The following is a 26,469-nucleotide window of genomic DNA, read 5'->3' as shown; positions in this document are numbered from 1 at the left end:
AGAGTAAACTAGAGAAAAAATTCTTTATATATAAGAGTTAAACAATATAAAAAGTTAAAAAAATAATTTCAAAAAAATATTTTACTCATAATTAAATAATTTTTTTATATAATATAATGATAACAATTTTTTTATATCCATAAAAATAAAAAGTATAATTTACCTAAAAGTTATTAAAAATTTTAAATTAATTGGGATAATAATTTTAAGTTAGTAGTTTAATTATGATTGAATTGAGATCAACTTAATCATAATTAAAATAATATAATTTAATTAAAATATATAAAATATTTATATATGACTATGATAAGAGCAATATTTAAACAACTAAGACATTAATTTACAAGTAAAGGAAATAGTCATGAATAAATTATACATAATACTATAAAATAATAACAGAGCTATTTAAATACAAAATTAATAAGTTATTTTTATTTTATTTTTTAAAATTAAGATAATATTTTACACTTAATAAAATTATTTAAAAATTAAAATTGATTCAAAAAATAAAAATAATACTTTTAAAAAGTTTTGAGTATTTGAGTCAGTTTGAATAAACCCGAAGCTTAAAAATGTTAGAATCAGGCTTGATTATATAAATTTTTTTAAAAAATAAAATTCTTTAAACTCAATTTAAATAAATTTGATTTAAATTAAATTTAATTTAAATAAGCCTGATTTTATCTGAATCATTAGCTCTATCCCAATCCCTCTCCCTCCCCTTCATTCCCCTTCCTTCCCTCTTAACCAAACAAAGCTTAATTTTTAGAAGGAAAGAAATTAGACGCCTCCGCCTTTCCCTCTTTAATAATCTCTTCTCCGCCTCGCCCCGTCGCCCGTTGGTCGTCGCCTCTCCTCCTTCATCGTGTTCCTGTTCGTGCACCGACGGGCTCAAGCTTCTCGCTCGCCGTGTTTCTTCTGATTTCTGTGCTTCTCGCCGTCCTTCCTTTTGTGCTCGAGTTCTTTGCCCTCCGCCGTTGCCTCTTCCTCTTAGTGATCGTGAGTTCTCGTGTTCTGCCTTCTTGCTCCAGGTTCGTCGCCTCTCCTATTTTTCTCGAATCTCGACTCTGTTGTGGTGTGCTTGAGATTCGAACCTTAATGTGCCTATCGAAGGTGAGGGATTGCTATTTTAAGTGTCAGTATATTTTTTACGGGAATAATTTGAGTGTGATTGGCTGTGGGGAGAAACTATGGTCTAGCTGATATTAATGTGATTTCACCAGCCTTAGTATACTTCTATTGTAAAAGTGAAGAATTTAAAATGAGAGACAACTTTGTGTTTATAAGAGCGATGCTTTTTATCCTGGAGAATGAGGGTTTTAATTGCCAGATCACTGGTTTAGCGTAGTTGGTCTTTATAATTTTTCGAGCTTTGTAATTTTTGAGTTAATTTCCAAAGTAACGGATTGTAATGTTTCCATAGTGTTGACAACAAAATTATCTTATGGGAACCTGAAGTGAAGGAACAGACTCCAGCGGGCAGGGGTGGTTTGGATTATTCTCTTCTGGACTTTGAGATTTAATCTATCTATCAGTTTTAGTAAACTTCAGGGCGCATTATCAGTTTTAGTAAATTTCAGAGTTTTTTGTCTCTACATTGTGCTCTCTAAGGAACATTGTTATGCCTAAAGATGCTCTCTTTGCCATTTGAACACTCTTTTGTCATGTATTTCAGTTTGTTCCAGCTACTGAGCTACCTTAAACAATGATACATGATGTCTTTTTAGAAAATCAATTTCAAGCATCAGACTTGCTTGAAATGGCAAGTTTGGCTAGCCTTTGGATGCTTTAGGGAATTATCAATATTGTTGGGGTTAGGGTTCTTCTGTCAAAATTTCCTGATGCAAGTTAAATTCAGATTTTTTATTTTATTTTATTTTAATTGAAATTTGACTTACTTAAGAATTTGAATTGATCTAGCAGCTAGCTGGGATCAAAATGAAGTGACTTGTTGTATTCTGATTGGGCAGAGAACAGCTGAGGTGATGCTCTCAGTGTTTGCAAGAACTTCTCAACATCCTTCTTATCTTCCTCTCTTTCTCTGAATCTCAATAGAGACATGGGTTTCTTCGACCTAAATGTACCGTACCTAGAACGCTTGCCGACTGACAAGGCCACTCTTGAAAGACAACGTATAAAGATTGTCGTGAAGGCTATGGAGTTGGGCTACACAGGAATTGCTTATAACCGTACAATCAAGGGTGTGATGTCTGATAGCCACCGTTGCTGCATTCCTCTACTCACCCTCTCGTCTCTCCTCAAGGTTGCTCCTTCTCTTTCCTTGTCTGTCAAGCTCCACCGTGACCTTCTAGGAATCCCATCAGCTGCCCCGTTCCGTCAGTATACACGCCTTACTGTTTGCGTGGAGAACTCATTGCAGGCTCAGGCTCTTAATTCAGGAAATCCCATTTTGAAGACCTATGATTTGGTGGCCATAAGGCCATTGAATCAGACTGTGTTTGATCAAGCATGTGAAAGAATGGAGGTTTGTTGTATTTTATTTGCTTTCAAACATATGATTATTGGAAAGGAAGGAAAATGGATAATTCCTTTTTGGCACTCCTTTTCCAAAATTGTGTTAGTTGCAGAATCCTTCGTGGAAATAGTAGCTTGCATTTTATCAATTGTAGTCTCATTACAATTGCTAAAAGGCATGTGGTAAAGGAGAGATAAATAAACAATTGCTAGCAATGAGCTGATGACAATCTACTAGCAACTGAAGATCCTGAAACTCTGGTACTTAATGTTATTGTAGGTGGATATCATTTCGATAGATTTCTCTGGCAAGTTGCCCTTTAGACTGAAGCAACCTATGGTCAAAGCAGCTGTTGAGGTTTGTTCTCAACCATAAATTTTTTCGTTTTAATTCTTATTCTTTTAAAATAAGATAATAATGAGAAGAGCATTTCAATGATTCAGACAATATCTAAATTAACATTGGGATTATTGATATGCAGCGGGGAGTTTGTTTTGAAGTTATTTACTCTGGTCTAATCATGGATACTCAAATAAGGAGACAGTTGATATGCAATGCCAAGGTAATGGTGACTCCTCTATATTTTCTATTTTTTCCAATTGCTAAATCACTAAACGCATTAGAAGATTTGGAACACCTTGATTGTGTATTCTTCATAGTGCATTTTTTATTTTATTGTGACTTATATTGGTCTCGATCACTGTGTCATGTGGCCTTATCGAGTAAACTTGCTAGGACATTCTGGATTGGTGGTTTTGTTTCTATTGAATTAAAGGATGTGGATGGAACTATGGAAGTTTTGCCATCTTTTCTTTTCTTGCCTGACTCTCACACCCCATTCATATTAGACGAGAGGTTTGTTAAACTGGCACTTGGAACTTGGAAGACAGGACGCCACACTCATAGATTTGTCTTACTTTGCGGATGAATAAAGTCAGTATAGTTTTCTTCTAAGTTTCAACTTATAAGTGGATAGATCTAGAAATGCTTCTAGAAGTGGAAGTTTGTTTGTTTTAGTGTTGGAATTCAAATTACATGCTCATATCTTGCTCATTCATGCCCAAATTTTCAAGAAAGTAGCTTACAATCTGATTAAATGTATAGTTGTTGGTGGATTGGACTCGAGGAAAAAACATTATATTATCAAGTGCTGCTCCTTCAGTTAATGAGCTTAGAGGGCCTTACGATGTTGCTAATTTGTCGTCATTACTTGGGCTTTCCAAGGAGAAAGCTAAAGCAGCCATTTCTAAAAACTGTAGGTATGAATGTGACAACTTGCCAACGTCTTTCAAATGTCTGATTCATTTAAGGTATATTGCATATCATTTCAAATGGTTTGCAGGACACTTTTAACAAATTCCTTGAGGAAAAAGCAATATTACAAAGGGGCAATAAAAGTAGAAGTTGGACCATCTGCTGCAGCATCTAAGTTTGAAGAAGCTTGGCATAATGAGTTGCTTAAGTGGGATCCCATCTCTAGTGGTGAAGGTGATCTGCTATTGGATGACATGGCCAAATCATTTTCTTTATCCTGCAAGGCATCAAGAACTACAAAAGCCATTGACTTTGCTTCTGCAATTGGCAGCATTCCATCTCATGGTTTTCAAGTCGGGGACTTCTTATCTGCTGCTAATTCTGCCCCTACCTTCGTAGATGATAACGATAATTCCCTGCATGTTACTGAAAAAGTAACTCCCTCAACAGCTGTGCTTAACAACCCAATTGAGCAGTCATCCACTCTTGACGTTTGTCCTGAATCAGACAAAGGATTATCTGATGCTCCAGCAATACATCATGTTTCCCACTGTGACAGTGTTACACTGAAAAGTTGCACTAACGGCTCTTCTGGAGCTTTTAGAGTCACTAAAGAAATAGAGACTCCAACAAGTGGTACAAAGTTAGAGTTCAAATGTCTAAATTATATAGATGAAAATTGCACCTATTTAAAAGAAAAAACACATGAATATGCATCAGATAAATGCATCACTAGTATTGCATTGGATGGTATAATTCCAGAGGAGGATGAGAAACTGGACACATCCTCAGCAGATGCCAAACTGGAGGGGACACACGATATTCATGGTAAAAAAGAAAAATCATCACCCAATCTACAGAAATTGATCTTCCTGCCATTGCATATAATTAGAATAAGATTAAGATAACCTCTGACATCTATTTGAATGCAGGGATCGCCAAGATGCAGGAAACTTGGCCAAAGGAGGATATTGTAATAGGAGAGCGTACCGCCTTGGAGATGAACCAATCTATATGTGAAACTTCGATGGCGGATGAACAATTTAAACGACATGAATCTGAAGCAATTGAACTTGGTGAGATGTCACAAAAAACATGTCATGAGGTACAAATGGAAGATGATTGTTCAATTGCAACGCAAATAACAGCAAATATAACTATGAAAGATCAAAAGCATGTGGAAGGTTGCATTTACTCTCACCAGCATGGCAAGGTTCAGTCTATGCCAGGTATCCCTAGACTTAAGTTTGCTTATTATTTCATTTTTCAAAAATATGCCTCCCGCCCCTCCCCCCAAACCATTTTAACTATTTTGAGCAGTGATGACTCCTACTATCATAAGCAAGCCTTGTGCATTATGCTTCCTTTGATCATAATTATATTGCATTATGCGATCCTGCAACTTGAGAAAATGATTCTGGCTGTGTTCTTTTCACATTGCTGAGCTGCCAACAAAGTTGATTTTCAAAATCAGACCTGCTCGTTTACAATCAAGTTATTTCTTGATATGTGGGTCATATGTAATTCATTGTACTCCATCTTTATTGTTTTATTCTTCAGAGAGTCATGGTAACTGCAATAAACTATAACTTGCATTGAGCTTTATTTATGAAAAACAAAGGCACTGATGTTCTGGATTTTTATATTGTCATCATCTGTAGGTAGATCTAGAGTGAAGCGGGGGACAACGAGCGGAATGCATCTATCACCTTTCAAGCGATTATTGAATCCAATGCCTTTCAAGAAGAAAGCTCAAAAAATAAAAACTAAAACTAAGATGAAATAATTGTGATTAATTTTCTTTAATTTGCCTAGATTCGATCAATTATTAATGTATCCATTTTATTTAGTGGTGGATAATTATACAATCCCCATGCTTAGCTTATTTTGTTAGTGTATTAATACACTCGTCACTTTTCGGTCTAATGTTCATATCATTTTTTTTAACAAGCATTACGCTTTACACAATTCTTCTACTAAACTCCTTCCATATTTTTATCTTTTGGCACTTGATCATGTGACCCATTAACAAGTAGAGTTTAAAAAAAAAAAAGACCACGAGTGTCCTCTTAAAAGCAAGGTGGGTTAAGCTTGATATCGATGAATCTATCAATAATTATGGTGGTGTTGGATTCATTTAGGATGATTAAGAAAATTGGATAAAGAATTTCACCAAGTATTTCGGTTATTACTTGATGTAGGGGTGTTTATGAGACAGGGTTATGATACTCTTGTCTTGTGTCTTAATGATTAGTACTTGAATTTTGTTTCGTTTTTTATCTAGTTTTGGATGTTGTCCTGTCCTATTTCGATAGGCTTGGGACAAAACTAGCATGTATTGGTGATCATCCTTACTTTCTTTAGCCTCTCTTATTTGTATCTTCAAATGATTAGTGATATTCAATCAACACATATAGATAATCATATTTTTGTATATATAATTAATCACTTGAGTTTTAACACAAATAGATAGATATGAGGATACAAGACACCCTAATTCAACAGTCCTTATGCATGTGGAAGCTATTTGGTTAGAATCTATTGTAAACTTGGATTACAATAAACAACAACTAGGCCTAGGCATAAACTTAAAAAATAAACATATTAGATTACTTAAATGGTAGCAATTTAGATTTGTGTTTTTAATTTTTTAAATCAATATCAATAATTATGAAAATATATCTCGCAACTTGCTTGGCTAAATCGAACATCACAGAGCAATGCAAAATTAAATAAAGTAAAAATAAACAGAAAATATAACCAAAAAAAGCATAATAATTAAGATATATGATAAAAGAATATATATAATGTCGAGACAGGACAGGAAGTCCAAAAGAATATTTTGAGTCCCATCTTGTGTTTTTTCATGCCGAGACAAACCCATCCCAACATAAACGGGATATGTATAAGTCAATTGGGACGAGTACAACTCTAAACATTCCAAATTTGATGTATGAACTTATGGCCATCCTTAAAGGCCTCAACCTTTGTTAGAATAATAAGCTCACTCAAGTTAACATTTACTTAGGATTCTTTTAAAGTTTTGTACTCATTTAATATGAATTCTCCCAGAATCACCCGTTCTTTAAAATTTTAAAGAATATTAATATTTCATAATGAGAGATTGAATGATTATTTTCAATCACGTATGTGCATTGATTGATTTACTTACCAAGCAATACATGATAGTTTATATATTAAAATTTGATCCCCCTTCGTTAGAATTTAGGAATCTTTGGCATTGTGACATGATTTGATTGGTTGTCCTTCTGCAAGGGTTTTTATTGGTGGCCTACGACTTTTTTTTCTTAAATTGTGAGTTAATCTGAGAGGCCCGTTAATGATGAAGGTCAGAGGAGAAAAAATTTGGGACCATTTTTAAGGAAAAATTTGGGGCTCTTGGAAAAAGGAAAATTGAAAGTAAAAAAGTGGTTGATATGGAAAGCATTTTTCCAAGAAAAATTTGGGCAACGCAATTCTCCTGTTGTTTCTCTGATGTGCCCTCGTCGTTTTTATGGAAAAACAGTTCTACACAATTTTTTTTTTTGGACTTTTGTATTTGAAGAACCTACGATCCTATCATACATAAAATACTTTCAGAGGGCAAGAAAGGTTCAGGAGACAAAGCTTGGAGAGAAACTATTTTCGAAAAATTTATGTCCCATTAATAAAAGGGTAAGAAAAGGAACAAGAATGTGGAACTCGTATCATTGAAGTAGTAGTATTATAAAAATACGATATAACTTTTTTTAAAGGCAATTTAACTCTTAAATTATAAGTCCAAAGGGTATATAAGATATTAAACTTGTTTTTTGTGCAATGTGCTTCCTCAATTTTTGAAAATAATATGATGTAACTCTTACTGTTAACAAAATTTAATTTTATCTAAAAACTTATACTTCCTCTATTAAAAAATATAAAATATTTTTTGAGAAGTTAAATGTTCAAAAATGTAAAGCATTTTTAGTCTTTTGAGATGTAATTATTATCTTTTTTCAAAAGTTTCCTTATTGATAATGACTTTATATTTATTATAAGGTATTTACTAGGGGTAAATATGAAAAGATAAGGTTAGTTTGAAAGTAGGTAACTATTTTATTGGAGGTGAGATTTGATTAAAAATGCCTTATATTTTTAAACAAAGGGAGTATAATTTTGTTAGACCCAATTTTTAGAAATTCTATAATTTTTGGGATTCTTTTCTATTATATTTTAGTTAGCATGGTTAAAGTTAATATTTATTAATTATATGAGTTACATGGCACTGTTTTTAAAAGTTGAGAAAGAACATTGTAAAAAGAACATTGTAAAAAAAAAGAATTTAAAGTTAACTTTTGTTAATAAAAATTACATTATTTTCAAAATTAAAAGAAAATATTATATAAAAAATAAATTTAGAATCCTAGATGTTCTTAAATCTATAGTTTAAAAGTCAAATTGCCCTTTAATTTTTTTTTCAAAAAAGTTATGAGAAAGATCAAGTAACAATTGTTGACGGCTTGGGGGCTTCCTTGACAGTGAAAAATCTCAAGGAGATTAATAGAAAATTTAAGCCCTCAATAGTTTTCCTTATGGAAACCAAAATGATGGATAAGAAGTTGAAAAAAAATAAAGAGAAGGTGCAGTTTTGTAAATGAGTTTTCTATTAATCCTTGTGGGAGATTTGGTGGCCTATCATTGTGGTGGGAATGTAGCAACTATTGATATGGGTTTTCACTCTTGAAACCTTATTCATACTAAGGTTTATTCTTCTGTTTTTTTTTTTGTTCCACATGTTATTACATTTGTGTATGGCCATCCTTTGGAAAGTGAAAGGAAAGTGGTTTGGAACAAGTTGAAATCTTTAGCTAGAGGGGTTGTTGGCTCTTGGTGTTGTATTTGGGTTTTAATGATCTTGCTTCAGTTTTTGAAAAAATGAGAGGGAGACCAAGAGCCCTAAGGATGGTTATGAATTTTTAAATTACTTTATCTGATTGTGGTTTAATGGATATTGGCTTTCATGGTCCACAATTTACTTGGACTAATAGGAGATTAGGGGAGGATCATGTTAAGGAGAGGTTGGACAGGTGTGTTAGAAATGCAGAGTTTAGATAGTCCTTTGAAAAGGCAATGGTTTTTTATCTTGACCATGTTAGTTTGGACCATCACATTATTCTCCTTGATTTCTATCATATCGAGGAAAAATCACAAAAGAAATTTTGATTTGATGCTAATTAGGTATCCCAAGAAGATTTCTTCACAATGGTGGATGCAAGTCGGAAGAGAAGAAGAAAGGGTTGGGTTAATATTACTCAAGAAATTGTTATTTGTCGGAATTCCTACAAGAGAGATTTGTGGAAGTGGAGCAAGAAAGAATTCCCTAATAAATATAAGCTAATTGATGAATTATTACAACAATTATAGCACTATAATCAGGGGGTTTGGGATGAAAATTTAAAGGTTGATGCTGATTTTATTGTTGGACAAATTGAAGAAGCATGGAAAAGAGAAGAGTTTTTTTGGTGGCAAAAGGCGAGGGTTAATTGGATTAGTTTTAGGGATAAGAATTCTAAATTTTTTCATAACACAGTGTTACAACGTCGGGCCAAAAATAAAGTTCTAAGGTTAAAAGTTGATGATAGGACTTGGTTGGAGAATTCTGATGAGATTAACACTATTTTTCTGCCTTTTATAGAAGATTATTTTCTTCTGTAAGTAGAAGACCTATGTAGGAAGCATTGCAATATGTTCGTGAGGTTTTTTTTGTTGAAGATAATGCTATGCTACTGGCTCCTATTTCTATTACAGAAGTTGAAATGGAAATATCTTAGTTGAATCCAACAAATACCCTTGGATCTAATGGTTTAACAGGTTTGTTTACCAATCCTCTTGCTTTGTGGTGAAGGATGAAGTTTGTAGGCTGGTTTTTCAACTTTTTAATGATGATACTAGTTTAAATGAGATTAATATGACTAGTATTGTTCTTATTCTGAAAGTTGACAGACTTAAATTTGTGCCTCAATTTAGACCCATTGGTCTTTATAATGTCATTTATAAAGTCATAGCAAAAATAATGACTAGTAGAATGCATGAGTTAATGAATAAATGCATTTCTCAACAACAGTGAGGTTTTATAGTTGGTCATATGATTCATGATAATATTATTGTTGCTCATAAATCATTTCATTATTTGGAAGGAAGAAAGGATTGTAAAAAGGTCGAATTAGCAGTGAAAGTTGACATAAGTAAAGCTTATGATTGTGTTGAGTGGGATTTTTTAAAGGTTGTCTTGTTGAGAATGGGTTTTAGTGAAGTATGGGTAAGGAAGATCATGGAATGTGTGTCTTCTACTAAATTTGAGTTGCTGATTGCAGATGAGTTGATAAATTTGCCCCTTAAAGGTACGATAAGGGGATCCTCTCTCTCCTCTTTTATTTGTTATTATGGCTGATGTTTTGTCTCAAATGATATTATTTCATGTAGAGAATGAGGATTTGAAGGGCATAAGGTTGGCAAAGGGGTGTCTTGTGTTGTCTTATTTATTTTTTGTTGATGATTCTCTATTTTTTATTGAGGCAGAGAAAGCTAATTGTTTGGTTTTGAAAAAAATTCTTAATGTGTTATGCAACTTCAGGACAAGAAATTAATTTGGAGAAATCTTGTCTCTCTTTTTTTTTCTATTAATGTTTAAACTAATTTGAGGAGAGAAATCTTTAAGGTTATGCAAATTTCTGATATTGATTAGCCAAGTAAATATTTAGGTCATCTTATTATTTAGGGCAGAGCTAAAGCTACTTTAGTTGCTTTTGTTATAAATAAGGTGGGTCTAAAAATATAAGGATGGAAACAAAAACTGTTAACTTTTTCTAGTAGAGAATTGTTAATTAACGCTGTAGCAAATGCAATCCCCATTTATCCAATGGCTTGTTTTGCCTTTCTAGTTAAAACTTGTAAAGAGTTAGATAGTTTAATATTTGATTTTTGGTGGTGTCATGGGGATGATAGTGGTGGGAAGATTCATTAGAGAAAATGGAGTTTAATGACAGCCACTAAAAGTTTATGAGTTTTAGGGATTTTATTGCTATTACTAAGGCATTTCTTGTTAAGATTGCTTGGAGGATGATTCAAAATCCTAATGATTTTTGGTGCCAAATTTTAAAGGATCTTTATTTTCTAAATTGTTATCTGTTTGAAGCTAAGAAGGGGAGAAGACCTTCTTGGAGATGGAGTAGTATTCTTGAAGGTGTGATTTGTTGAAAAATAATTCTGTTTGGAAAATCTAGGATGGGGATTCGGTGTGTATCTGGCAAGATACTTGGATTCTGGGATTGAAAAGTATGTGTTTGAAGGGTGAAGGTGTTTGTGAGGAGATGACAAAGGTTCGAGTCTCTTCTTTAATTGTTAATGGTTGTTAGGATTTAAATTCTATTTGTCATTTGATTTCTATAGAGGATAAAGAAGAGATTTTGAAAATCAGATTACCTGTTATGGTAGGGAAGGATAAGTTGATCTAGATCCCTTATAAGGATGGTTCATATTCTGTTAAGTTTGGTTATTTTGTGGCTAAAAATGCTGACTTGGTTTCAGTAAAATAATAGAAAAATTATTCTTATCTTCCTTCTAGGTGTCTTTGGAATGGTGTTTGAAAATTAGAGGTTCCTCCTAAAATTAAACATTTTATTTGGAGGGTTCTTAATGAAGCATTAGCTACAAAGGAAGATTTGACTAAAAGGAAGTGTTCTAATTCTGTTTTTTGCCTTATCTATTTTGACAATATTGAATCAACTGAACATCTTTTATTTACTTGCCCTTAAGTTAGAGCTTACTGCTTTGGGTATAGTTTGGGATTTTTGATGCTTAATTATGATAGCTCAAATGTTGTTAAGTGGTTTGTGGATGTGTTATGTGATAATTAGCAGATTGATTCTTCAGGTAGGGCATTAATAGCTACTATTTGTTGTGAAAAATGGAAAAGTAGGTGTAGCTGGGTGTTTAATAGTGATAAAATAGATGCTACGAAGGTTATTGTGAATGCTAGAAGGATTGTAATTGAGTATGGAAGTGTGAAGAAATTTTTGAATCTTGTTGGGCCATCTTGTAATCATAATTCATTATCTAAAAGTCCTACTTGGAGATTTCTTGCTGAGAATGAAATTAAAATTAATGTTGATGGGTCTTTTGCTGACTTTGGTAAGAGAGTTAGTGTTGGTTTGGTTTGTAGAAATTCTTGTAGTGATTTCTTAGGTGGTTGTGGGAAGATTGTGACTAATTCTTTACCTTTTATGACAGAATGTTTAACAGTTTTAGAAGAGTTAAAAATTACTAATTCTTTTGTTGATAAAAAAGTGGTTATAAAGATAGATTGTGAGGTGCTTTTTTAGATTCTTATGGGTAAGATTTCAAGTGATTATGATAGGTATTGTATTGATTTGTTGCAAGATATTCAAGTTGATTGGGATTCATGCAAGGATGTTTGTTTTTTTTTTTTTGGTGGTTTGCCAAGGCAATGAAACTATTAACTTGTTGGTAGTGATGGGTTCTAAGAGAATGTGTCCTAACAGATGGCTTTTAAAAGTTACATCTTCTTTATCTGATTTTTTGATTGCTGATTTAAGTGTTGTTAGAATTTTTATTTTTGATTGTTCTTGTGATGACTTGAACAAAGTTAAAATTGTTTAATTGCTTTTAGTTTTTTTGTTTGTTTTTTCTTTTTTCAGTGAGTTGTGTTGTGGTAGGTTGTATGTAACTTTTTTTAGAGTATTTTTTAGCTTCGGTTATTGGTGCCTATAGTATTTGTGATTAATAAAATGGACTCTTTTTTGACAAAAAAACAACTAAATAAATTGTTATTACTCTTGGCCTTGCTTATCCGATCGTTTAATAACAAGAAAATTTATATATTTAATGTACTTATTTTTAATTAAATTAATATATGTAAATTTTTTATAAATTATTTTCCCTATAAAAAATTATTATTATTAATTTTATTAATATATTGAGATTTATTTTTCATAATTTAATTAGATATAAATATATTAAATATATAAGCTAATTACGTAACTCTTACTCCTTTTATTAAAAAATATAAGATATTTTTGAGGGGTTAGATGTTTAAAAATATAAAATATTTTTAATTTTTTAAAATATAATTATTTTTGTTATTGTTTTTATTAAATAAATTATTTTATAGTTATTTTAAAATGAAATATTTTATTAAATCAGGAGGGGGTATTCTTTTTTTTTTTTTTGCTTTTTTTTTTTTTGGGTTTCTGAGAGAGTGCTCTTTAATAGCCCTTTCCCCAATACATTTTACGACATTACCATTTGTCAGTCACTCCATTCCATCTTTCTTTGCGGACGGACAATCATTTCACTTCGGCGCCAAAAACAAAATAAATAAATAAATAAATAAAAGGACAAGCACACCACTTTAGCCCCAAAAAAAAAACAAAAGAAAAGAAAAGGACAAGCATTCCACACTCCGTCGGACGCCGTCCACCGTTGTCAGCCCTGCGTGGTTGTTCTTTCTCAGACAAGTAGTGTAGAAGGCTCGAACTCTGGGTCTTTCCCAAAATCCGGTGAGATTGATTTGTTCAATCTGGATTTGAAGCTAGATTTGAATTTGTTCCCCCCTGCGTGGGTGTTCTTGCTTTGCTATGAATTTTTCATTTCAATTTGACTTCGAATCTGGTGGTGCAATTGTTTGAATGTTGACGCTTTTGAATTTGGGAATATTTACAGATTGAGTTTAATTTCTTTGTTTTTTTACTAGTTGTTTCTTGAATGGTGTGTGATTGGCTATTATAATTGTGCCCTCTTCATTTTGATTGCTAGCGACTTGTATGCTTTTGATTGTGTTGTTTTGCAATGTTGGATTTGCTGTGTATTGGCATTCTGTTTATTAATCTCTTTATTTCATCATCAATTTAGAAAATTCTGGAGGTATTTCTGATTTATGATCTTGCAAATGACTTGGCTCGAGTTGTGTGGAAGTATCTGGAACAAAAATTAGAAGGTATATCAACTATGGATATTTCAAAGATTTCAGTGGATAAGTGACTGAAGTTCTTTGTCTTCCTGCAATATGTCTGCTTGTGATTCTGCGGTTTAGATGTGTATCCAACTTAGTGATTCTGAGTTAAAAAGGGCCTCTTATTGGTGTTTTTCTTTTGGGGGGTTTAGACATGATGGTTTAATTTGATCACTGGTAAATGATCATTTCTTTCATTCTTTCTTTCTTTCTTTTTTTTAATATTTGATATATTGATTTTTTATGTTACAGTTGCACGGTCTGTTCTAACAAAAAATTCTTGGATTAATCTACTGTTGTATATAAAACATTTACTTCTTCTCTAAGTGTAAATCTTGTGAGATACTTCTTGTGCAGTGACAAACCCCTCATGGTTTTCAGCTTGTTGATGTTTAACTTGCATGATATGATATGTGCGTTTACAAATACATATTTGGTTTCCTATTTTCATCTTTTAATGTCAATATCAATATTTATGAGAACCTACTTTCATAATTGAAGTTATAAACTTCATATATGAACTTTACTCAATGGTGTGTAGGCTATATAGAAGATAGTGAAATAAACTGGTACTGGAACACTGTTTACTGTTTAGCTCAGGCTTCTCTATATATTTTCTTTCACCTCCAAGGATATCCTTTAAACTTTATTTTTTTTTATCATGACGTATTATTCCCTATTGGTTAGACAGTGAAATCAATGTAATATATTGCATCTTGTTGGCAGAATGGCAACTACAGTGGAGGATTGGTCACAGTATGGAATTTCAATGGAGGTGAGTGTCTCCAGCACTCGTTATTTTTTCTTTTTTAAATATTTGAGTCAGATAAATTGATTAATCAAAACTTACCTTTTCCTTCCAGGAAAAAGACAAGCTTGTTGGAGAAGTAATCCGTTATATGCTTTTTAAAACTCATCAAAACTCAGGGTGCCCAATTAAGAGAACTGAGCTTACTCAACTGGTTACTAAAAATTATCACCAGCGTAACCTTCCTGCTTCTGTGATAAATGAGGCCACATATAAGCTTTCTAGCATATTCGGCTATGAAATGAGAGAGCTTCAAAGATCCCAACCGTCGTCCAAAAACCAGTCACAGCTTTCTCAACAAAGTGAGAAATCAAGTTGTTCTTGTTATGCAAGACTTTTACAATAGGCAGCCTCTTGAATCCCCATATTGGCTGAAATTTTAATGAATAATTTGAGCAATTTATGCAGATTTAATGGAACCACTATATGGACCTTTTTCTTTTTAATCATATCATGCATGGTCTTGGTTGCTAATGTTTTATGCATATTTCTCATTGATCACATTGGTTTTTGTGGGCATTATGGATCATAATGACTTAAAATGAATTTTGATGGTTCAAAAATTATGTGGTTTCTACCTTTATGAATGATAGGAAGATATAGCTCTAAGGAAGTATATTTTATGGTTGGGTTGGGAACGTAAACTGACATGGATACCTTTACATTGGATAGGTATATGATGATTTTTTATTGATATTGCGTGTGCACATCTGGTCAAACAAAAAGAGGAAAAACCTTTTACCTTGTATTGGTATATGATAAGTATGATAAGTTTTCATTGATATTGTAATGTAATAAGGTGTGCATATATGGTTAAAGAGAAGCAAGCAAGAAAGAAAAAGTGAAAAAAACTGTAATAAATTGCTTTTACATTCAAATCTGTCTGTACTCCTCTTCTAGTTGTTGCTATCCATTTCGCTAATTATACTTGCTTGCTTTCTTCCAGATGTTGCAGATTCAAAATCCTACATCCTCATTAGTCAGCTACCTCCCAATGTTTACAAAAAATATGTTGTGGATGTAAATACTGCACATCTGACTGGTTTCACTTTTGTCATTGTTAGCATTGTACATCTTGCTGGTGGGAAAATTCCTGCGGGTATATTGCAGATTTAGTCTTTTAAACCTGATTTATTTATGTATGCATGAGCAAATGGTAGACTTTTGATAGTCAAATGCAACTATATTGTAGTGTCCAGATGGATTATTTCGGTGTTGAAGGAATCTGAAAATATATAGTTCAAATGCAAACTATATGGTGCAAAGAATCTAGTCTATTATGATAGAACCAGGAGCTTGATTGGCATTTTTTGAAACAAAAATATAGAACCATATGATTGCAGTGATTTATACGCCTACACATCAAAAAACAGTTGGTTTTCTTTTCAAGAGCCTAGTTTGATGTTCACTTAATCCAAACTGGGCATGATTTATATTTACTCTCATCTTGAGTGAGAGAATAGCATTCCTATTCCCCCTCTCTTTTCTCGAATTTTTGGAGCTTATTGTCAACAACCTTACTTTTAGAGATTCTATTGTAAATTTTTTTGGCCTAGGTTCATAAAGTGCCTATTATGTGTAATGCATAAAAGAAGCATTGGTTCAATGATGGAATAAAATTATCTGCTCTTTCTGTGTCCTTTTTCTCAGTAATAATATTTTCACCCATTCAGCTGCTTTGTCTGTAACCTTAGAACTCCTTTTCTTGAGAATGCTCTGTAGAAAGTCTCTTTACCCATATGAGGAGAATGGGTTTGTCTGAAAATGAAGAAAGCCATCCCCTATTTGGAAACGTCAAGCATGCATTAGAACTTCTTGTTCAGCAAAGGTGATTGCTCAATCTTGTGGTTTTTTAATGAGCTGTTGCAGTTTATGGTGCGTCTACTTGCCAAAACTGTCTCAAGAAGAATAAAGTAACTCTTGGGTTATCTTTTCGTTTGCAGATATTTACAGAAGGACAACGTCAATGGTCCTGAGGGCAATACTCTATATTATGAACTCGCTGAAAGAGCTTTAGATGGACCCATTAGTGACAAGATCAAAGAATATGTATCTCAGGTAGTGTCTTTGAATGTAAATTATACAAGGTTTTGTGGTCATTGTCTTCTGTTTATTTAATTCAATAGTAGGCGATAAGTGCCTTATCTTTAGCATTGACAAAAAAAAAAAAAAGCCTTATCTTTAGATGCCTTGGTTTTTTATCAAGTGCTTGTGTCTTTAAATGCTCTGTGCGATGTGGCTTTATCTCTGGTGACCCTTTGATGTTCTGTTCATGTGTTTTCTAAGGATGTTTCTGTCAGATATGAACAAGGTATTTGGCATCATCTTTATTTGTTTAAAATCAAGTGTTTTAACTTTTTAAAGTCTACTGTTGTTATCACGTCATGTCCTCAATTTGTGTGTTTCTGATAGAGCTGAAGATTTAGAAAAGATTTATTAATCATTTCCTAGGGCCTATAGCATAATCTATAATAAGGGAAATGGTGTAGGAAAGAGCAACTCCAGTGGACAAAAGAATTATGCTGGGGCTCCTGGCTGTGTATGGGAAAGGAAGTGGCATGTGAGTAGGACTTACGTACAGCTAGGGTATAGACTTGTAGCTTTTTGGTCTTTAAATCCTTCATTTCTGCCAAAGGGAGGGAGTTCCATCTTTTGAAGAGTGGAGTGTGTTTGGGAGAGTACTGGCCTCTCAAAAGTCCAGTGGCTGATGTCTTGTGCTCCTGTTCTGTGGGGGTGTATTTTGTAAAGTTCGGTGTACTGTTCAACTTTATATGATTGTAGTTTCAGTGCTTGTATAAGAGAGTTGGGGTTCACTTGAATCATTATCTTCATTGTAATTTGATTTCATTATTCAGCAAGAGTATTTTCAGTCTCATTTGTACTGTATTTTCTGGTTTTTGATTGTTTTAAGCTTGTTAGAATAGAGGGTCGTATCAGTTTCTCTTCTATCATGCTGAAGTTGAATCTTGATATTTTGTCTTTCATTAATGAAGTTTAAGGCGCATTCCCTCACTCTAGGGTTTTGGTAGAAAGCTGAGTATCATCTGTTAATGGGGATTTATTTTTCCCTTACTACCTTGACGATTCATTCGTGGAAAGAAAATAGGACATTTTTAATGAGTAATGCAGTGTTGGTGATGGTATGCTTTTATTTTAGTAATTTATTTCTTAAGAAAAATAAAAATTATACAGGTAAATGAAGTTGAATACTCTATTACTGGATTCGTTTTTATATGACTCGTTGCATTAAATAATGACAATAACAAGCCTTATCTAAATTAGTGTTGTGCCCAGAACAGCCTCATCGCCTCTCATGTGAAGAGAGGCGATGAGTACGCTCAAGTGCTTGCCTTTGGGTGCCTTGTGTGCGCCTCTCTCAAGCAAAAGACAGGCGCCTTTTGGTGCCTAGTTGCAATTCCCCATAATATTATTCATGATGTATAAAATGATTGCTACTTTTTTCTATGTTTTCTTTATATGACATAATTTTTCAGAGTATGTCCATGAAGGTCAAGTAAATTTACAGTTGCCTTTTTATCTATGGCTTGTTGTATGTCCATTATGCATTTTCACACGGCATTACTTCACCTCACTTGGACATGCTGTTACATCCTACATTGGAAGGACTTCGGGAGGGTTCTAGCTGTATAAATGAGTGCATTATATGCCTCATGGAGCTAGTTTTTTGGGGAAAGAGTAATGGCCCCATGACAACGCGCCTTTCTAGCACCTTGCGCTTAAGGCATTTTATAGACCTTGCGTTTTGAGTGCATCTTTCGCTTTTATCAACACTAATCTAAATGAGGTTAGTACTTGGATTGCATGTTGTCATTGTATTTATCTACAACAAGGCTCAGGCTCATTACAATCCTTTTGAAAAATTCATGACATTATCTTTGTTGTATATAGCATGCGCCAATCGGTTGAGCTAGGCTTTCTGCAGTTCTAACGGAATGAATGCTTTCCTTTCCTTGCAGATTGTGAAGAACGACCACAATCCAGTGGATGATGATTAGACTCAGTATTCCAACAGGGATAATTACATGTCTTGGACTGGTCACTGAGTTCCTTAGTTGCCTTTTTTGTTATGATCAGCAAATTCTGTAGGTTGGATGATGCATCGGGCAGTTATATTTGAATGCTTCGAGCTTAATGACTTGGTTGATATGATTTGATCATTTCTTGCATAAATTATATATATATATATATATATATTTTGATAGCTTCTAACTCACTTTTACCCTGCTAATGCTTTACTTCCTAGATTTAGCGAATTATATGTGTGTGTATGGATAACGGCAATAAAAGTTGGTCTACTAAGTAAGGATTTGTCCCATAACTCATGAGGTTGTGAAATCAAATTCTGCTGTCAATCTAAAGACCTTGTTGATGAGTGATCTATAAGTATTTCTATAATCATTTTTCAAGTCCAGAGACATGTCTTGGTCTCATTGAGCATTCTACTTCCCCAAACTTTTATTTCTCTCTTGCATACATACATAGATAGGTGTATGGATAACAAGAATCTAAAGACTAAGGTATAATTTATTTGAAATTTAGCCGAACTAAATTACATTGACTTCATTTTGTTAAAATTTTGTGGATTTTTCTAGTTACAAAATTAATATAAACTTGAATAGGCCTCATGCTTTTATATGAATTAAGGAATTTAAAATAAATCGTATCATTTCTACTTGTATTTTATTTTTTTATATTTTGTATGGATTGACTTGTTATAGTTTGTTATCTACTATGAATTAAAAAAAGTAAAAGAAAATTAGGGATAATGACAAATAAGGACCTTAGAAAAAAGTTAATGTCAAAATAAAAATTTTTAAACTTAGTACTCATTCTCCCATGTTTTAATATTGAAATTCCTAATTTGACATTAACTACTTGTCATTCTTCCCAAACACTATGCCACATGAATTTGCGGAGAATTAGGGTCAAAATTTTGAATACTCTCATAATTGAATGTAGATCTACACAATGAAATTACTTGCATTTTATATATAGCAAAGTATTGTGCTAAAGGACAGCCATGAAAGCTTTTACTCTTAGCCACTATGAAAATGTGAAAGCGACTCAAACCCTTGTTTTTGTTGCTCAATTGGTAAGTCGGTGACTCGGCATGATTGTACGCAACATTTGGGAGGGTTAGCCAATTGCGAGCGACACTTTAGTGCTTGAGAAAACAACACTTGAAGACATGTATAAGCAGAAAAGAGGAGAAATTATGGTTTCAGGTTCTTTAGGTGAAAATAATCAAATGAATACGGTATTTCTATATTCTAATCATCAACAATAAAAAATAAAATTAATAGTTTGTTTGAATTTATGAGAATTTAGATTTAAATTTAAACTAAATCCTTTATTTTAATTCATAAACTTATGAATTTGAATTTAATTTAAATCCAAACTTATTTTTTATCATCAATTCTCTGTAATTTTAAATTTTCTCAACATTTTAATTATTTAAAATTCTAAGCACTTCAAACCTTTCATTATCTTCAAGTTTTCATTATTAATATCTTTATAATTCTCATATTTTCTCATATTTCATTCTTATGCATGATTTTGTCCATGTTCGATTGAAAAATATAGGCAAATTAATTGCTCTGAATTTTTTGTTTGCTTCAAATCTCAACTCTTTTTTTTTCATTTGAAAACTTTAAACTACCCAAATAAAGAATTGTAAATACATGAATTTCAAATTTCAAATTTTAAAACTAAAATCCAAATCCAAGAGCTTGCTAAAAGTACACATGCAAAATCCCCTTCAAACTTTGCATATTTTACCAATAACTTCTTAGTTTTGAAATTACAACCCTTCCAACTTACTTCAATGAAAAATATACTATATGTTACAATTCTTCCAACTTTCAAAGAATTATAGACAATTCACTCAAGTTTAGCCATGTATTTGTCAAATTTCAGCTTCTCAAGATTTTGTTCCAGCTATATCTTCTAGCGTAAGATTCAGTGTGTCAATGGAACCTTTTTTCACATCTTCTCCACGAGCGGCCAAGAAATCCTCGACACTTCCTGGCTCACCAAACCACCCAAGACGATCTGCAATCAGGTGTAGATTATTACAGCCACCACACCTTGCAACCACCACACCTTTCTCATAGGATTCACGACAAACTGTCTTGATGGATCTTGTTTCACAGACCTTACAGGTGAAAATCATTGCAAGATCATGCCTTGAGGACGTTTTCAAACTGGACTTGGCAGAAAATTTTACAGAAGAACTCTCAGTACTGATTTTTGGGTCAGAACTTGGCTTAAGGCTGAGAGCTTCCTTATCTTCTGAATTTTCTTCACTTACATGGTTAGATGGATTTGTTTGTGTCTGAACTCCCCTATTATTAAGTCCATATCTGGTTAATATTGCATTGATAGAAGAATGCCAAGAGGATACTGCAACCACCACGAAAACATTAAATAACAAAACAAACATGTAAATGTAATACAAGGAGATAACCCCCCCTCCTTTTTTCTCTTTCTTCCCCTCTTTTGGACAATCATCTAGTATCCATTAGAGAAATACCAACTAGTTCATGTTCAAGTATTGTCGGGTCCCAAATAAGGAGATGCTTTTATATCATGTTTTTTCCCTATCTACAAGACATGGGCATCAAACCTATTCACTCTTGAATGTATACAAATAAAAGAATTTATGCATCCATCATGTCGAAATGTGTCCAAAAGTTAAGCTCTAAAGGCAAAAGCTAAAGTTCACAAGAGGCTTAAACATGCAATTAGTTGAGCAGGAGACACTCACAAGTTGACACTTGAGAGTATGACCATATTACTAACATATTATCCAAAAGAAAGAATGAAAGAAAGAAAATATAATATCAGAAATCATATTCTTCTGCCAAAAAAAAACCAGATATAAACGTTAGATTATTTAAAACAGGGTCCAATTGCAACTATATAGACCTCTTTTCCTTTTCTTTCCAATCCCTGTTTTTCTTTTCATTCTATATTTACATAAAACCTTCAGCAGTTGATTAAAACAAATTTTCCTTGCTTTTGGCAAAACGAAGTTTTTCTTATTAGTCAAAATAGTATTGACTTTTGACTCCAATGCAACATCATTTAAGCATAGCCATGGACTATATAAACACAATTAATCTATTACATATATTTCAACTTTCAAGCAGGGTTATATCAAGACATTTCGTGGCCATCCTAATTATTAAACAAATGGTCTTAGGTTTATGCATAAGTTTCAAGCTCTAAATAGTTTAGATTTATGACATAAAAGTTACACTCAGATAAATCAAGTATGATTAGCCAACACATATGCATAATTGATCCAATTTATCACATGAGCCTTGGTTAATAGATACTTAGACCAGGAAAAACTAGATTTAAACCAGAAAATGTCAAAAACAATAAGCACAGAAATGAACATTTTCCAAAGGGTATTACCACATTTCATGATGAGAGAGTTCCATTCATACACTCCAGAATACACATGAAACGACACAAGCATTAAAACCTAAGTGATCAACCATTCAATTTAGTAACCCCCCCCCCCCCGGGGGGCGCAGGGGGGCCTCCTTAAGGTATCAAGGGTTTATAAAGGAAAATGAAAGAAGGACGAACCTTCAGAGTTTTGGTTGCGAGGGTATTGTCGTGAAAGGAATGGAATCAACCGCCGCTGCAACATCCTAACACCCATGGGAAGGCAACTGCAAGTATTTGAGCTATTTCAGCGTTTATTTCGTCATTTGAGATTAATATATCCCTAATTCTGTAGTTTTTTGACCCGAATATTATAATACAGTAGCCTTAAATAAATGGCTGATTTCAAAAACTAAAGAAAGGGAACGAGGGAGGCAATTCCTACCTATTTTCATGGTCATTTCTCGACCAAAATTTAAACTCTTCGTTCAATCATACTCTTTTCCAGCATAAACACAGAGACAAAACAAATCCAAAATAATTCACTCCTTCGTACTCAGCCACAAACCCTACATATGTCACAAAAGGCAAACACTTTTCTAGTTTCTTCCCTTTCCTCAAACACTAGAACATGAGACCCGCGAAGACAATCAGGATTTAAGAAGAGCACGAGACCACCTTCATTGTCACTTTCTTGCTCGTACCCATTTTATCTCTATGATACCATATTGTTAACTAGAGACTAAGTATATATCTGAATATTTCCTTTGTATTCTCTAATGAAAGTCGAAGGCTTCAAGAACATGAATTGACCACAATATAGGGTCATAGTCATTACCACATCATCACACTGAACAAAAACAACAGTCTCAATTCAACTAACATAATCGGCACTTACACTATCACAAATCACACTATACCATATGTATAACACAAAGCAGAGTACAGAAAAAGGAGGGAAAAAGAACCTGAAGAAAGACTAGTTTCCAGTCACAGCGGCGCACACGATCCAGCTGCCTCACTCGGGCACCGACAACGTCGTTCGCTGCGTCGCTGCGTCGAGGCAGCGCACAATAAATCAAATCCAGCGAAAGGAACAACAGCAATGGGACGGCGCACGACAAGACAGTCGGTACTGGATCAACTTTCTAAGACCCGAACTTTAGGTCCTCAATTCGGATCGACCCAGATACTAACCCGGTTTCTATAACGGGTCAGCTTGCAATTTCTCATCAATGCGGTCCCCATGGCCGGGTTGAACCACTCGCTCTGAGTTGTTTGGAGTTTGGAGTCGGGTTGATGTACAGCCCTTTTAGCTTTTTTTTTTTTGCTTCCATAAAAAGGAATTCATTGTTGTTTGCATAAATATTTAAGGTGAAATATTCTTAAGTGAGATTTTGAGTCTGTAAAGATTGTGGCGAAGAGTTAAACACTTGTAAAATTTAAGGATTGTATTGTGGATGCAAGAGTCTTAAGTTGTTTGAAATTGTATTTATTTTATTATTTCAAGAATCGATGTTTTATAAAATATATTTTAAAAATAAAAAAATAATAAAAAAATATATTTTTTATCCTTTCTTGTTCTCAGGAATCATAATCCCACAACACCTCAAAATTGTTTTTATTTTTTCCGTTTCTTAAAACAATATTTTAATTTTTTTATTCTTTAAAATACTTTTTAAAAATATATTACTAAATAAATTTTTTTATTTTTTTATTTTAAAGAATAAAAAACTGTTTTTAAAATATATTATTAAATAGGCTCTTAATGTCCCACCTCCCTAATCAAATACCGAATCTAATAACGTATAGTCATTGGTATTTTTGGGTTATTGCACGTGTAGGGCAAGAGACGAATGAATTATGAAGAAAATCATGATATCATTGGCTGCGAAGGCTAGACATGTCGACTGGACATTTCAGGCTAATAAAATGACACCAAAAAACAATAGAAAACAGAAGAGAATGAAAGGGGAAACGAAAACTCTGAAAAGGCACGTGTAGTACCATTATCTTTTAAATCCGGTTACAAATTTTACAATAACAATCAAGAAATAATATAGACCACATTTGCTTACTAAATATAACGAATTAAAAAAATAATTATAAAAATAAAATAATTAAAGGGAGTATGTGAGCATATTTATAAGGGGGAGATGTAATTTAGTTTGTGAGGTTGAAAATCATGATTCATGAGATTTTTTAAGGGTTTGATAATTCTCATATTTATAATGCAAATTAGTGAGTTTTATCATGGAAAAAGAATGATTTAATTTATATTTAATTTAATTTTTTTAATCCATTTCATTTCATTATTTTTTAATAACCAAATGGAATCATAGTTTAAAGAATTGTTATGGTACAAGAGCTTTAAACTTATTTTAATAAGTCAATCATAGTATAGAAGAATCAAACAAGGTGTTTCAAGAGCTGTTACGTACAGTTGAAAAGAAAATGACTTAGTTAATTTGAAATTTCAATTGACTCTACTATGATGAAAATGAATAAACATAATATAAATGATTACAATTGTATGAAAGATTGAAAAGGCATGGCAGAAAAAAAGGTTAAACTTACTTTAACAAAATGTATCAAAAGAGAAGTCTCAAAAACTAATTGAATTTAAGTCAAACAAGACCTACTTGAACCCAAAATTTTTATAAAATAAGTTTATGAAATGAATAAAACTAAACAAATTGATTCCAATTGAAAAAAGAAAAAGGTCAAAAGCATGTCAAAGTGTGACATCTGTTGGCAATAGTAAAATAAAATAACATAGTTTAAATTGTGTTTAAGGACACAGCATAACAACAAAAATAATACAAAGGAAAACTTGAAACTCGGGAAGTAGAACGTAGGAGTGGGAAAGAGATGCTTGAAAACTCCAAGGCAGTGCATGGACTCATGCACACACATCAACATATAAGGGGATGGATCAGGCAATGCCATTGGGAGAGGTTAACACCATAAAGCCACCGGTTAAACAAGAATAAACCACCATCAAGGAACACGTTTCTAAACGTTAGGCAATGTTTAAGATGTTGATGAAGACACTTAGTTAGCTCTTAAACACAGTAATAAAATGTAATAATCAAAATTTAAAATAAGAATAAACATTTTTCGGCAAGCATGTTTAAAAAAAATAATTGCAAGGTTTGAGATTCCCAACATTTTAGGTTCCATAATTAGAACTAGTCAAATTAAGGATTTTCCAGTAAGCTCTTTTTAAATAAATATTTTTTTAACAAAAATATTTTCACAAAAAGTACCTAACACAAGAGGGAAATTATTAGTTTTCAATTAAGTTGGCTGACATTGACCTGTTATCATGCGTGCAAGACTTCTCTCATTGGCCCATCTGCTAGCATTCTTTCACTTCTTAATGCGTATTCTCTTAGAGCTCCTCTCATGCAGACAATGTGGGACTTAATCTTTTAAAGCACTTATACAATAATAACAACAACAATATCCAGCATTGTTAGCCCTGACATATACACTTTTTTTCATGACCAATGACATAGAGGGGGTAATTTCCTTGCAGTAACATGTGCTATGATAGGTTTTGCATGTCGTGGTAGATTGTGTTGTATTAGCAAAAAATTGAATTACATAATTAAATCTTAATCATTCAAAATTTGATCAAAGGATTAAGATGGAAAGTGAAGAGGAAAAGAAATAGAGAAAAGTTAAGTCCATAATGCACAAACATGTAACATGCATACTAAAGAATTCAACTAATCACATAATTACACCTAAACATGCTACCATATTATTAAAAGAACTAGCTATACATGATAAAAAAGAATTAAACTTAATATAAAATAAAAGCCCTTATATCATGATAGAAAAGAATCAAACATAGCACACGTAACTGCCATAGTAAAAAATACAATAATCATACAATACAGCTAATTATCCCTATACTATAGCGAAAAGTCACAAACCCCTACCATAGAAGAAAAGGAATATATCTAGCCAACATGTTATCACCAACAAGCAAACATAGTAATAAATTGAATAAAAAGTCAAGTGGAAGGCAGACAAGGCAGAATAACTCCTATAAAGGCAAATTTCAGATAAGAGCGGGACCCGGGGAGATGAAATTGTTTATTAGACGAAGGGTGTGTGAATATACTCCAATTAAAGTTGGGATGAATAGTGATGGGCCTAGTTGTTATATGTAACACCCTTTAAAAAAAAAATACACACACTCTAAATAGATACAATATAATGTAATGAAATATATGTGTAAGTAGTAATAATAATAAAATAAATAAATATATAAAGAGTAAATATAGGATTCTTTTAATAAGATTTCAAAAGATTTATTTCTTCTCTTATATTTTGCAAAATACTAATCAAGGTACTAATTATTTAATTTTTAAGTTTTTTTTAAAGAACAAAAAAACAAAGAAAGAAAGGAGAAGATGTCACAAGAGAAAAAAAAGACAGTAGGAAAGAAAAACAAAAGGAAAAAAAGCGTGTGATGTGACAAATTTGATA

The 26,469-nt window shown here is 32.8% G+C and overlaps 3 protein-coding genes across 9 annotated transcripts; 2 read left to right on the top strand and 1 right to left on the bottom strand.

The window, feature by feature from the left end:
• Positions 1–733: 733 nt before the first annotated feature.
• Positions 734–5,680, top strand: LOC129304428 (protein GAMETOPHYTE DEFECTIVE 1). Of its 5 annotated transcripts, XM_054944076.1 has the most exons (9): positions 734–1,031; positions 1,728–1,792; positions 1,971–2,485; positions 2,756–2,833; positions 2,958–3,038; positions 3,581–3,735; positions 3,819–4,558; positions 4,663–4,959; positions 5,392–5,680. In XM_054944076.1, exons 3-9 carry the CDS (start codon positions 2,060–2,062, stop codon positions 5,514–5,516), a joined length of 1,902 nt encoding a protein of 633 aa, XP_054800051.1. In that variant the 5' UTR covers positions 734–1,031; positions 1,728–1,792; positions 1,971–2,059; the 3' UTR covers positions 5,517–5,680. The 5 variants fall into 5 exon arrangements, with proteins under 5 accessions (XP_054800051.1, XP_054800047.1, XP_054800048.1 ...); XM_054944072.1 differs by lacking the exon at positions 1,728–1,792; XM_054944073.1 differs by lacking the exon at positions 1,728–1,792 and having other exon boundaries at positions 1,924–2,485.
• A 7,447-nt stretch (positions 5,681–13,127) lies between these two features.
• LOC129305875 (uncharacterized) lies at positions 13,128–18,781 on the top strand. Of its 3 annotated transcripts, none has more exons than XR_008592053.1 (8): positions 13,128–13,287; positions 14,466–14,514; positions 14,603–14,849; positions 15,494–15,646; positions 16,270–16,375; positions 16,491–16,605; positions 18,172–18,352; positions 18,525–18,781. XR_008592053.1 is itself a non-coding variant. In XM_054946044.1 (8 exons), exons 3-8 carry the CDS (start codon positions 14,467–14,469, stop codon positions 18,561–18,563), a joined length of 708 nt encoding a protein of 235 aa, XP_054802019.1. In that variant the 5' UTR covers positions 13,134–13,287; positions 13,640–13,724; position 14,466; the 3' UTR covers positions 18,564–18,781. The 3 variants fall into 3 exon arrangements, 2 of the variants coding, with proteins under 2 accessions (XP_054802018.1, XP_054802019.1); XM_054946044.1 differs by lacking the exon at positions 18,172–18,352 and adding an exon at positions 13,640–13,724 and having other exon boundaries at positions 13,134–13,287; XM_054946043.1 differs by lacking the exon at positions 18,172–18,352.
• A 1,539-nt stretch (positions 18,782–20,320) lies between these two features.
• Positions 20,321–23,096, bottom strand: LOC129305877 (uncharacterized). Its single transcript, XM_054946045.1, has 3 exons — positions 22,935–23,096; positions 22,168–22,253; positions 20,321–20,970 (listed from the first exon to the last, which is right to left on the bottom strand). The coding sequence occupies exons 2-3, from the start codon at positions 22,241–22,243 to the stop codon at positions 20,489–20,491; spliced, it is 558 nt and encodes a 185-aa protein (XP_054802020.1). The 5' UTR covers positions 22,244–22,253; positions 22,935–23,096; the 3' UTR covers positions 20,321–20,488.
• Positions 23,097–26,469: the final 3,373 nt, after the last annotated feature.

The sequence above is a fragment of the Prosopis cineraria genome, unplaced genomic scaffold (assembly GCF_029017545.1).
Source record: "Prosopis cineraria cultivar Desert tree isolate PC_DT_omini unplaced genomic scaffold, ASM2901754v1 PC3, whole genome shotgun sequence".
Lineage (NCBI taxonomy): Eukaryota > Viridiplantae > Streptophyta > Magnoliopsida > Fabales > Fabaceae > Prosopis > Prosopis cineraria.
The sequence above is the reverse complement of the archived record's forward strand: the minus strand, read 5'-3'. Positions and strand labels throughout refer to the sequence as shown.

Bases quoted from the DNA above. Each gene is read 5' to 3' on its own strand.
- LOC129304428 (XM_054944072.1), top strand. From the start codon at position 2,060: ATGGGTTTCTTCGACCTAAATGTACCGTACCTAGAACGCTTGCCGACT. The intron at 3,039-3,580 runs GTAATGGTGACT...TTAAATGTATAG, and splicing joins AGTTGATATGCAATGCCAAG to TTGTTGGTGGATTGGACTCG. The intron at 4,559-4,662 runs GTAAAAAAGAAA...ATTTGAATGCAG, and splicing joins GGGGACACACGATATTCATG to GGATCGCCAAGATGCAGGAA.
- LOC129305875 (XM_054946043.1), top strand. From the start codon at position 14,467: ATGGCAACTACAGTGGAGGATTGGTCACAGTATGGAATTTCAATGGAG. The intron at 14,515-14,602 runs GTGAGTGTCTCC...TTTTCCTTCCAG, and splicing joins AGTATGGAATTTCAATGGAG to GAAAAAGACAAGCTTGTTGG. The intron at 16,376-16,490 runs GTGATTGCTCAA...TTTCGTTTGCAG, and splicing joins GAACTTCTTGTTCAGCAAAG to ATATTTACAGAAGGACAACG.
- LOC129305877 (XM_054946045.1), bottom strand. From the start codon at position 22,243: ATGGGTGTTAGGATGTTGCAGCGGCGGTTGATTCCATTCCTTTCACGA. The intron at 20,971-22,167 runs GTTCGTCCTTCT...TGGTGGTTGCAG, and splicing joins TCGCAACCAAAACTCTGAAG to TATCCTCTTGGCATTCTTCT.